This window comes from Neofelis nebulosa, chromosome 2 (genome assembly GCF_028018385.1).
Source record: "Neofelis nebulosa isolate mNeoNeb1 chromosome 2, mNeoNeb1.pri, whole genome shotgun sequence".
Taxonomy (NCBI): domain Eukaryota; kingdom Metazoa; phylum Chordata; class Mammalia; order Carnivora; family Felidae; genus Neofelis; species Neofelis nebulosa.
The window spans coordinates 45,843,315-45,856,012 of NC_080783.1; the positions used below are offsets into that span (position 1 = coordinate 45,843,315).

The 12,698-nt window shown below is 37.0% G+C and overlaps 1 protein-coding gene across 2 annotated transcripts in view; it reads left to right on the plus strand.

The window, feature by feature from the left end:
* The window catches only part of COL5A2 (collagen type V alpha 2 chain), a 193,751-nt gene that overhangs the window by 159,230 nt on the left and 21,823 nt on the right, over positions 1–12,698 (plus strand). For both annotated transcript variants that reach the window (XM_058711580.1, XM_058711571.1), the window contains exons 26-37: positions 964–1,017; positions 1,733–1,831; positions 1,940–1,993; positions 2,105–2,158; positions 3,549–3,602; positions 4,633–4,686; positions 7,391–7,435; positions 7,992–8,090; positions 9,103–9,210; positions 9,581–9,634; positions 11,837–11,890; positions 12,109–12,162. In XM_058711580.1, the coding sequence (XP_058567563.1) occupies positions 964–1,017; positions 1,733–1,831; positions 1,940–1,993; positions 2,105–2,158; positions 3,549–3,602; positions 4,633–4,686; positions 7,391–7,435; positions 7,992–8,090; positions 9,103–9,210; positions 9,581–9,634; positions 11,837–11,890; positions 12,109–12,162 (783 nt within the window). The remainder of the gene's footprint in view (positions 1–963; positions 1,018–1,732; positions 1,832–1,939; positions 1,994–2,104; positions 2,159–3,548; positions 3,603–4,632; positions 4,687–7,390; positions 7,436–7,991; positions 8,091–9,102; positions 9,211–9,580; positions 9,635–11,836; positions 11,891–12,108; positions 12,163–12,698) is intronic.

Consider the following 12,698-nt stretch of genomic DNA (forward strand, 5'->3'; position numbering starts at 1 on the left):
GACCCTTAACTGTCTGAGCCACCCAGGTGCCCCGTACCCAGTGTTTTTAAATATATGAATAAAAGTCTACTACAGCCCTTTCTCCTTCTATGTAGGAAACTGGAACTTTCTTAGAACTTCTTCCCTAGATACCTAATAAAGTTGGAATGCCAGGTGAATGAGCAGTCAGCATTGCTTATAGTAAAAATGATGCCTGACTGTAGACCACATCTGGACCTGGGAGGACTATGAATTATAAAAACCTTATAGGGGAGCATGGCTTTGGGCATCCTGAGTTTGGAGAAACTGGTACCTGCACATTCACCTTGCCAGATCAGTATACTGTGTTCGAGGTGCTGTTACAAATACTGGTTACCTGAGATTTCTAAGCCAGAGTGGCTCCTGTCCCTGCCATGTAGACTCATTTCCTCATATCTGGCCTGTCCATTGTAGAAGGCTTAGATGATGCCCTTGGAGGCCATGCTGTGAGGGCTGCCCCCCAGTGGAAGTCCCACGTGATGCTGCCTGTTGGCATGCTGTGTTTTCTGCCCTGTATCCTTCCAAAACCAGGCTGGGGGAGGCCCATGATTAGCCTGTGAAGTTTGTCTAGAGGAGCCTAAGGCCACTGAGAATGGGCATTGCGTAGTGGAACTGGATCCTTTTAATGAAGTGCTATTTTTACTCTCTAGAATCTTTTTTTAAAAAGCTTATTTATTTATTTTGAGAGAGAGAGATAGAGTGAGCAGGGGAGAGGCAGAGAGAGAGAGAGGGAGAGAGCAAATCCCAAGCAGGCTCCACACTGTCAGCGCAGAGCTTGACATGGGGCTCAAACTCACAAACTCTGAGATCATGACCTGAGCCGAAATCGAGAGTTTAACGGACTGTTATGTTTAACGGACTGAGCCACCCAGGTGCCCCTACTCTCTAGAATCTTTACCTCAGTTGCAGGTCAGCAACAAAATGACAATCACTTTTAATTTTCAGGGTCTGACAGGAAATCCTGGTGTTCAAGGTCCTGAAGGAAAGCTTGGGCCTTTGGTAAGTGATGTAAACAGAAATCCACAGCCATGATAGACATATAATGTAAGACGTTTATTTGAGGTTAATGTTTTTAATCATGTGAGTGCTGATCATATTTACATGTTTAAAATGCCAAAGCAAATTCATAGGACCTTCATATTTTAAAATTCACTAAAAATTGATCAAGTTTAATTGATATAAATGTTTGAGATTGAAGTTGCTTCTCTAACATCTGGGGGAAAAGTCGAAATTATGTATTCTTCCAGTATTGGTGAAATTTGTCTACTGGAAACATTCTCATTTCATAAATGTCCTCCCAACTTTACAGGTTTAAGAGATAAGTAGGTATGACTTTTGGTAACTTATGTATTCTAGGCCCTTCCTTTATACCAAAAAATGTGAAATGAAGTCCCAAATTTTCATTACCGCAAGCTAGAGTAAATTAAAGAGTAAAAGGACAATTTCCCCTATGAATAGAAGAGCGTAAGGAGCTGTGAAGATGAGGGTCATGTGTAGAACCAGAGTAAAATCTCTGTTCTAAATACTCAGCATCCTTCAGCACTTTTTTTTTTTAAACACTCAACTGTTCTGATTCACTGAGAAAAAGATGAAGGATAATTTAAAACTTATATAACGTTCAGAAGTAAGCAAAGAAAGGCAAGTGACAATTTGGGTGACCTGATATTCAGAGAGAATTTACGTAAAACTTACATTGCGCCTGTCAATTTTGTAGGGTGCTCCGGGAGAGGATGGCCGGCCAGGTCCTCCAGGCTCCATAGGAATCAGAGGGCAGCCCGGGAGTATGGGTCTTCCAGGCCCCAAAGGTAGCAGTGTGAGTACAGTGCATATGTTTGCTATCTCATCATCATCCTCACCTGAAGTAGGCATGTTATGAGCAAACTGAGTGAATTTTAAGGTAGTTTTCTATTCTTTCTTTTAGGGTGACCCTGGAAAACCTGGAGAAGCAGGAAATGCTGGTGTTCCTGGGCAGAGGGTAACTATACAAACATTTTCTGCCAAAAGGGAGGAAATATATATAAATATATATGAAATGACCCAAATGTCTCACGGCCTTACTTCACATATTATCTCTGTGTGATATTAGGGAGCTCCTGGAAAAGATGGTGAAGTTGGTCCTTCTGGTCCTGTGGGCCCCCCGGTATGTGATCTTTTCGCGAGAATTACATTCACATTGCACTTTTCAATGATGTTTGTTTAAGACTTTACTTATGAGTAAGTTTCAGGGGAAGTAATGAGAAAGTGCAAGATTGAAGAATTCTAATCTTTTCTTCTGACCCCTGTGCCAGCACCTTCTGCCTTTTTAAATGGAGCGATTGGACTTTTCATTTTAAACTTCTTTAAAATGCTGATGGCAAAAGCAACCTCATTGTCCTTGTGTGTCACAGTTAAGGAACATATCAACTGAGCAGAATCATGTTTGACAAATACTTTGTTCTGTCTCTTATTGAAAAATATAAGTACTGAACTATACTTACATTCTTCTGATAATGTCTCATATAAATTTGTCTAAGCTAGCTGATTTTTCTTGAGAGGGACTAAAAAAGAAAGTATTTTGTCCTTTGAGGTGTATCTGCATCCTAGGATTCTAAAATTAAATATTTATCAGAAATATTTTGGCATATTTATTTGTTTATGATGGGGCAATTTAAATATCTTTCTAAAATGTTAGCTTTGCTTTCTTCAGCTGCTCTAGCGTTGAAGGCTTGATTAATGGTTCTTCTAACACTGAGAACTAAATTGGAACAGAAATTAGAGCGTCCCTGTGAAAATTTTTGTAAGCCAAAGTGGTGTAAGGCAAAGAAGCAATTATTAATTTATGTGAAAAATTTCTTAAGATTCCCAGAATCCCAAAATAACGTCTTTTAGGCTTTTCTGGCATATCTTAGGACATATCTTAGGCTATATCTTGCTCTAACAGATGCGCAAAACAAATCCAGATAACGCACAGATGCCCACAGACACAGATGACACTGAGATGCTAAGTCTAGTTTCCCAGAAAGAGTTGGGTGTGCACTGCCTCTATAACAGCTCACTGCAAAACAAACTCTGAATGCCTTTTGCCTTTTTTTCATAAAAGCAAAAATTCTCTTCAGAGTCCTTTCAGTTAGCACAAAGAGGTACTAATACAGGTCTTTCATGAAAGCAAAGTGACATAATGCCAACTTTGGAAAAGCAGGGGACACTTGTATTACCTTTCTATTAAATGTATGAAAGTAATGAATTTTTCCATGTTCAATTTCTCCAATTTCCTCAGAAGTTTGTGTTTGGTTCCAGACAATTTTATGTTTGGATCAAAAAATAAACATATGTCCTCAGTCTCTCTTCTGGCCTTAGAAGACATTTTCTTACCAGCAGGGACCTCAAAGAATCTCATTAAACTATTTGTAATGCTAGTTTATAATCTGGCTAAAGTGAAAAGCATGTGATTGGAAAAAAAGCAAATATCAATACTTCCAGTGGGTCACATAAACAGGAAGCAGGTGTAAAGATCTGGCTCTCTTCATGATTTTCTTTCCTTTATAACTTAGGGTCTAGCTGGGGAGAGAGGAGAACAGGGACCCCCAGGACCCACTGGCTTTCAGGTATGTAATAGTTCAGTTTTCCATGTATTCTACCATTAATTAAACTGATTTTTTTAAATATAAAAAGATATGGTCAAATGATGTGAAATTCCACAATTTTTTAAAAAGTCATCCCTCTTTTAGTAAATAAAGATTTGGATAAAACCCAACATTTTTGTTCAAAGGGAAGGAACAGATTTCCCCTGAAAAATGGATCAAAATCCAAAATTATTAACAAATTAAAATTTTTAGGTGTTCTTGATACCTCAAGAAGTTTTATTGAACTATTTTAAGGTTTATCTAGTTTTATTGACAAAATGTCTTAAAATTTTCGTTGAACAAATTTTCATGATTTATTTAAATATATGTGGTGTGGGAAATTGTTCATTATTTAATAGCATGGATAATCATAATTTGGCAAAGAAAACTTTTAGGAATGACTTTTTTTTTTTTAAATTTTTTTTTTTTTCAACGTTTTTTTATTTATTTTTGGGACAGAGAGAGACATAGCATGAATGGGGGAGGGGCAGAGAGAGAGGGAGACACAGAATCGGAAACAGGCTCCAGGCTCTGAGCCATCAGCCCAGAGCCTGACGCGGGGCTCAAACTCACGGACCGCGAGATCGTGACCTGGCTGAAGTCGGACGCCCAACCGACTGCGCCACCCAGGCGCCCCGCGGGAATGACTTTTAATATTATTATTATTATTATTATTATTATCATTATTATTCTAGCAGCCTAAAATATTGCTTTCTGACCCATAAAAACTGGACCAATGTTAAGAATCTCCTGTTAGAGTCTTAGGTCTTTTTTTTTTTTTTTTTTTTTTTTGCTAAGTGGTGTGCAAATGAAAATCTAAACCTAGAAGCTGACTGGCTGCTGCATTATCACAGAAGATAATGGTTTTCTCATTCTGTTTTGATTGTGTTTAAACAATATATTTTGCTTGAAAGTATAGTCACGGAGACTCCATGATATATAAAAGGTAACCTGTTAATGCTAGTGGCCTATTAAACTTTTACAAATCTACAATTTTTTTTTCTTTTTTTAGGGGCTTCCTGGTCCTCCAGGGCCTCCTGGGGAAGGTGGAAAGCCAGGTGATCAGGTAAGTTTTAAGGTAATAGTAACAATAACAATACTAAAAATTGTAGGTTCATAATATCACTTATTATATTTGAGGTTCTGTTCTGGTTTGCCTTATCTCTCTTAATCCTCAAAGCAACCCTATATATCTAGGTATCCATATTATTATTATAACCATTTTTCAGATGAGGCAAATGAGGCACACAGATGTTATATAACTTTCCCAAAGTGACCCAGCTGATATTATTTGAATCCTGGTAGTGTGCTTCCCAAGACTGTTCTTAATCCCTAAGTCTATGTCTTGTCATATCTACAGAGTTTTACTGGAGGCTTTATAAATGGTTATGAACAGATACTAACCATTTTATTTCTATTATTTTATTAAGACATCAGTTTAATCTATTTTTCTGTGAGTGATTCACTCATTCACTTAACCTTTCAACAAATATTTATCATCCCTGGCCCCCACCAGCTGAACAAAATGGACATGAGGTAGAGTTTCCGGGGAGGCACTGTGTGTATGGGTGTACCTAATTCAGACTTGGGGATTTAGGGAAAGTCTCCCAGACCAGGTAATATATTTTATGAGATCTGAAGGATGAGTGATGGTAAGGGAGGAGAAGGGAAGGTAATAAAATACTCCGGGAAATGGGAACAGCAGGTGCAAAGGTTTTGCTGATCAAATTAAGGCACTGAATAAATTTGGTAAGTCAGGAATGCAGAGTATAACTTGAGGTAGAGATGAGGCTGGTGGGTGATACAGGAGCCAGATTATAGAAAAATCTGAATTTGAATATTATTTGCTCTTATTCTTCTAATGGAAGATGATGAAAGGCTTTTAAGTAGGGAGTAGTACGACTAGATTTGGGTTTTATGAAGACCACACCACGTGAAGAACGATACATTTCAGATTGGCGGCCCACCTGATACAGTTTTTGTTTTGTTTCATGTTTTTAGAAAAAGGCAAAGTTTGTTTGAGGAATTGACATAAGAGGCAGGTCCCTAAGTCAGTAGTAGCAGTGACGTTCTAGTGTGGCTGCTACCAGCCTATGTGCTGGTGCTAAATGCACAGGAAATGCCAGCCCTCCATTTCAGAGGATGTGAAGTTACCATCCAAGGACAGTTTATGCTTCTTCATGTTTCACTTTGCCTGGCAAGGTCCTGGGTTGGGGACGGAAGGTGGACACTGATGCCTTATCTAAAGTTAAGACATATCCATATGCCCAAGAGAATTCTTCTAGCAGACAAATGAAAATTTCTCATGATGGAGGATTATGATGGAAGCAAACATAACTGAATATATTGAGATTAACATTTGTGATTTTGTAAACATAGACGGTAGAGGTTTTAGTGACCATAGTTATCTGTCACCATCCAAACTGCCAGAAATATGCTACTTTGACAAAAAGTACTCTATTCAAAATATTGCAGGGTGTAATGGTATAAATCAAGACACTATGAATAGTGCACTATCTACCACAAAATTGTAAGCAATATTATATTTAGTAATTGCAAGATGTACCATTAACTACATATCACTAAAAAATACCACATAAAGCTGATTAAACTATGAGATAAAATATTTTTCTTATGAGATAAAATATTATTTTTTTTTTTGAGATAAAATATTATTGAAAGAACCCTCAGATTTGTTTATATTTAGATTTTCTTTTAAACCATATATCACTCATTAGCATACCTAAAAAAGAAAATGAAAGAAAAATAATTTGATTAAATTATCCTTAAAACTTCATTCAGAACCAACCCAACTTCTAAATTACTTTTCATCTCACTCTTTGACAACCATGTTTCTACACAACATCTTTCCTTGTCATTAGTTATTACTTTTTTTTTTTTTTTTTTTTTTTTTTTTTTTTTTTTTTTTGAAAGGCAGACTGCCACGTGCAGCGCCTCATTTGGATGTGTCTGGAGTCTTGGAAGCTTGACTACCCTACGTTCTCCTACAAATGGACCTTGAGAGCTTGTTTGGAGGTTCTAGCAGGGGAGCGCAGCTACTCGTATACCCTTGACCGAAGAACGGTCCTCCTCTATCGGGGAAGGTCGTCCTCTTCGACCGAGCGCGCAGCTTCGGGAGGGACGCACATGGAGCGGTGAGGGAGGAAGGGGACACCCGCCTAGCCAGCCAGATCAGCCGAATCAACCCTGGCGATCAATGGGGTGACAGATGTCGCAGCCAGATCGCCCTCACATCCAGTTATTACTTTTAATCAAAGAGAAAAGTTTTGAACTTCATGACAAAATTTCCTTTAGTTAAGAACAAACTGAAACTTGTAATATATCATGACTGCACTAGTTTGAACCCACAGTTCCCAGTACATTGTCCATAGTGTATGGTCAAAAAATATTTATTAAATTGAATTGGTTCTGTTTAAAAGATCAGTCTCTTTATTGCTTTTTATTTCAGTTTCATCTGTTACAATTTGTTCATGTTAGGAAATAAAATTACTGTATATTTTGTTGTCTCTAAAAAAACCAATGCATTATATTTCTGAGATAATATTTTGCATGTTTCATTGCCCAAAATCACATGTTCAAGTATAATAAACATTTTTTTAGAAAAATATTTCCATCTAATGTATGAGCTTAGTCAAAACTTCTAATATTAAATTAAAAGAAACTAGACATGTGATATTGAAAGATTTGTAATAAATACCTAAAATTTAGCTCAAAGCAATTCTTCCGGTTTTTAAAATTATATCTTATAGGGTGTTCCTGGAGATCCTGGAGCAGTTGGCCCATTAGGACCTAGAGTAAGTATTTTCTCCTTCGTCATTAACTTTGTTTCCATTGGCTTTAGTTTTAAAAAGCATCTTTCATCATAAACTGGGCTTTATTTTAAGCATGCAGTTTCTTTAACCTGATGAAAATCAATCTTATGAGAAAATCTTGTGCTGTGAAACTAGCACATCCTTATTCCAGGTTCATTTCTTAATACTAAATTAGAAAATTGAGCCCCGGGACTCCTGTGTGGCTCAGTCAGTTAAGCATCTGACTTCGGCGAAAGTCATGATCTTATGGTTCGTGAATTCGAGACCCACCATCAGGCTCTGCGCTGACAGCTCGGTGCCTGGATCCTGCTTTGAATTCTGTCTTCATCTCTCTCTGCCCCTCCTCTGCTTGTGTTCAGCCTCTCTCTCTCAAAAATAAATATACATTAAAAAAAATTTTAAAGGAAAATTGAGCCTCAATAGTTGCTCATTTCTCAATTTTTCTCCAGTAGAAGCAGTTTTGCAGATTTCCAGAAACCTTTTTAACCTACTTTCAGATCAGTTGCTAAGACTGTCTGACATCCCAATGTTGCACTAGGGAGAACGCGGAAATCCAGGGGAAAGAGGAGAACCAGGAATAACCGGACTCCCTGGTGAGAAGGGAATGGCTGGAGGACATGGCCCTGATGGCCCAAAAGTAAGTATGGCCCTGACCAAATGTCCCAAGATTACTGTTCTGTAAACACATGACAGGACTAGAATGTGTTTCCCTTATGGTTCCAACATAATTTGATTATATGATTTTCCTCTTCAACAAATATTGAGTGAACATCTACTAGGCTTTTTCCTTGGCGCTAAAGAATCAGTTGAAAAGAAGCCTCTTTTCTGTGATGCGAATTATGGTCTAGTGCACATGGTAATACATTCTCATCTAGAAATCCATTCCTAATATTTGTTTGTGTAACTTTAACTAGTGACTTCCATTAATAAGCAGAAGCAATAAATAGAAAATTGCATAATTTATTAAGAGGTATTCCTAATTATGTGTTCCATTGTTTTTCTGTCTCAGGTTCCATAGTTCTGCTTTCTAATCATATGCAAGGATGTTGTATTTTAATTATGAAAGTAGAATACATCATAAGGCAAAAATCAGTACTATTTGGTTTGGGTGCCATATTAAGATTGGTAGAAGACAAGAAGACAACTTCAGTGTAAACAATTAAAGTAGAATTTTTCATGTTCATATAACATTAGATCCTTTATCATCTTCAAGGTCCAGAGTGATTACATAGGATCTGCTTCAATGTAATCACTGAATTAGCTTGTAAGCAAGCTTAATATCATGGGTTCATTAGAGAGAGAGTGAAATACTCTCTAAATGTAATGTCTTCATTCTTTATTAGGATCCCCATGATGTTGTCAAAAAAAGAAAATTATTTTTTCTTTTTTTTATTTTTATTTGAATCGATGCTCAATTTCTCCAAAGAAAAAACTTGAATATATAAACCAAAAATCAAAACAGCAAAATCTTTCTTTTTATTTCAAAATATCACTTCAGAGACAATTTTCACAAATGAAAAATGTAAGGCCTAAGTTGAACCATATGAAATTGCTCACATGCAACTATTTTTGGCCTACCAGAAGAGAAATTTAATGTGGCTGAATTTTAATATTATATTGATGAGGTCACTTGTTGTTGGTTTATTTAGGGCAGTCCAGGACCATCTGGGACCCCTGGAGATACAGGCCCACCAGGTCTTCAAGGTATGCCAGGAGAAAGAGGAATCGCAGGAACTCCTGGCCCCAAGGGTGACAGGGTAAGTCTGTTTTTTTTTTAGTTCATTCATTTAGACTTTCTACATTTCTACTGAAAATGATTTCCTGGGCAGGCTTTTACTTCTACCATCCTGAGTCACAAGTCAATCAGTCTTCCTTCCTTCTCTTCCTTCTTTTCTTTCTTTCTTTCTTTCTTTCTTTCTTTCTTTCTTTCTTTCTTTCTTTCTTTCTTTCTTTCTTTCTTTCTTTCTTTCTTTCAGAATGCAGAACGCAGAATGCCAGGCACTTTTCTAGGTCCAAGGGGATTTATCTATGAACAGGAAGGATAAGCCCCTGCCCTCATGAAGCATCCATGCAAATGAGAGAAAAAAGACAATTAAATGAATAATGGTGTTTTGTGTGTTTTCCCAGGGTGGCATAGGAGAGAAAGGTGCTGAAGGCACAGCTGGAAATGACGGAGCAAGAGTAAGTGAAATCTCTCCTTTCCCAGCTAAGCAAGGAATCAGTATTATCGTTATTATGTGAATTTGCCTGAACTCTCCAAAATAAAGTTCATTGTGTTTCTATAATAGTCAGGATTTGGAAAATGATGAATTTTGAGATTTGATGTTGAAAAATCATGGATACTCATTTTGCTTACTTTGAATTAGAGCAAGCCAAAAAGCAGTCATTGTTGAGGGAATGAAATAAAACACATTTTCCTGTGCATCTGAGACCAGTGCTTTAAGCAGGGGGGCCCTCTTTATCTTTCTCTATCATCTTTTTATTTCTCATGCAGTGTTTATTTTTGTTAAAGTGTTGATCTAGTGAGCTGTTCTAGACTTCATTCCAGGGCAGGCACTTAGAGTTTTGCAGAGCAGCCAAGTTGAGATAAATATTTCCCGATATACTGTATATTTAAGGATTAGAAAATTACTGCCCAATGAATTAATTCTTTCATCAATAAAGAGAATGAAGAAGTGAAATGTAAAGAAAGATGGTTGATACCAAGGCATTGTTTAATGTCATGTGAGAAATTGACCTTTAATAAGCTTTAGGTCCTCAAAAATAGAATGCATTTGCAATTCTCAGGACAGACTGAATATGATTTTTTAGACATTAATGACATGATTCTCTCATGTAAGATAGAGCTCAGACATTCAACAGTCCCTGGAGTAATTTCTGATATTTGATGACATGGTTTGCTATTAGTTGTCACGCTGTGCCCTGGCAAGAGCAGTTGTTTCATACAGAAAGAGCTCACATCGAACCATCATTAACATATTGATGCTGCACATTGAGCCACTGTTAATACATTGTTTACATTAGCTTTTAATAAAAAAAAAGTAAAATACAGACAAGTTTTAGTCTTAGCGGTAATTAACCCTTTTTATTCTTCTAAATATCTACTTAAGCGTGACACGCTTAATTTAGCGAATTATGAACACGAGGTATTTCTTCCCTTTTAGTTAACTCTAATGTTTAACTTCATATTTCAAAAATGCTCTAGGTAAATCTGGCATATTGTTTGTATTTTATGTCATAGATGGTCTATAGTGCATAGTAAAGTAGTGCAGTACTGTTTGAAGGCATGTTGCATTGACTGTATTTTAAGGTGAATTCTGAAATACGTATCTATTGTTTTTATGAACTAACTTTGAAAATGCAGTGTGATAGGAACAGGACTTAAGCAATGACTGGTTTATTTTTAGTAATGACAATACATTGCTTTAGGGAGGAAGCAGAGCAGACCATTTATTGTAATCTCACAGTAAAGGGGAAAAATTAATAACATGCTTTCTCTGCATGAAAAAAAATGTGAATTTAATGAAGTGATCCTCATATTTAATCCAATTCTTTAAGGAAATAGATTAGGGAGATTATTGAAAGATTATTGCTCCATTATAGATCTAGAGAACATGTGATCACAGTTTTCTTATGTCCTTATAAGAGCATAAAAACATGAAGTAATTTTTTGTTTTTTAAATTTCTTCCATAATACATACAAAAATTAAAAGACAAAAGAATATTTAGGCTGCATATGTAGAGGCAATGCACAAATATCAGATAGAAAACCCATTTTAGAAAAGCCTCCAATACAGTCAAGCAGTTTAAAGATTGTGACCACATACCAAGAAGACGTGGTTTGAACCCCCATGTGATAGCGTCCTAAGATCTGAGCCTAAAGGACTCAGCCTCAGTGTGGCTGGGTAGTCACACTCCTTGTGATCTTAGGAGAGTGCAGAAAACTCAATGCTTTATCAGAATTTAACTTAAAAAAATAAAATAGAGTGATATTTTGTTTGTATAATTTAAGAATACAGTATCCTATACAAAAGAAGAAAAGTTTTGTTTTCAATCTATTCGCAAATTTCAGTATTAAATAGGCTAAGAAACGTAGAAATATTGTGGAAAAATAACATTAATTTAGAGCTAATGTTTGAACACAGTATTGTATTATGTATGGATGAAAGAGATTAAGACACTTTGTGGAGAAAATTCCAGAAGTTGTTTTAGAGTAACTAGAAAAATCTTAACAATATACAGATTATATCACTTGTTGTAGACAATGTTTTGCAAAGGCAACTAAAGCAATCACAAAATAATACCTTCTTTGAATGTTTGTATAATCGTGGGAAATTCCATTCATTCTTTTCCTCAACATGCCTATGTTCTATTCATTAACAGGGTCTTCCAGGTCCCTTGGGCCCTCCAGGTCCTGCAGGTCCCACTGGAGAAAAGGTAGTATCATAAATTGGTATTTTGTGGACTCAGAATCATGGAGTCTGGATGATGGCTCTTTCTCATAATGTTTTCTCTTTCCTAATATGTAGTAGTTGGGCCAGATCATCTCAGAGTTCTCCCCCACTGTCTGCCCTACACACAGGGCTCAGCTTCCCCCAGGTGTATTATGTTTTGTTCCTGCTTTGGACAATAACCATCTGACATCTGCTTTCTAGGGTGAACCTGGCCCTCGAGGTTTAGTTGGGCCTCCCGGCTCCCGTGGCAATCCTGTAAGTGACAGTATTTTGATGTTCTTTAGAATGGGGTTAAGCAGAAAAACAATTCATCATTTTGTATTGATGTTTATATAAAACCTTGCTTGTTGGGTCAGGCTACTTAGAACTTCCTAGTTATCAGTGTTTATAGGAGACTCAAAAACTTAACAGTCTGTAATTTTTATGCAATCTGTTAAACCCAACTAAGCAGTTCATTTACCAAATAATTAAGCTTTTTTGAGACTTCAGACATTGGAAATTTTGCTATATGGCCCTTATCTCTATCTCACCCTTAAGAGTCTTCCTTAAGAAATAAGTCTAGGGGCGCCTGGGTGGCGCAGTCGGTTAAGCGTCCGACTTCAGCCAGGTCACGATCTCGCGGTCCGTGAGTTCGAGCCCCGCGTCAGGCTCTGGGCTGATGGCTGGGAGCCTGGAGCCTGTTTCCGATTCTGTGCCTCCCTCTCTCTCTGCCCCTCCCCCGTTCATGATCTGTCTCTCTCTGTCCCAAAAATAAATAAAAAACATTGGAAAAAAAAAAAGTCTTCCTTAAG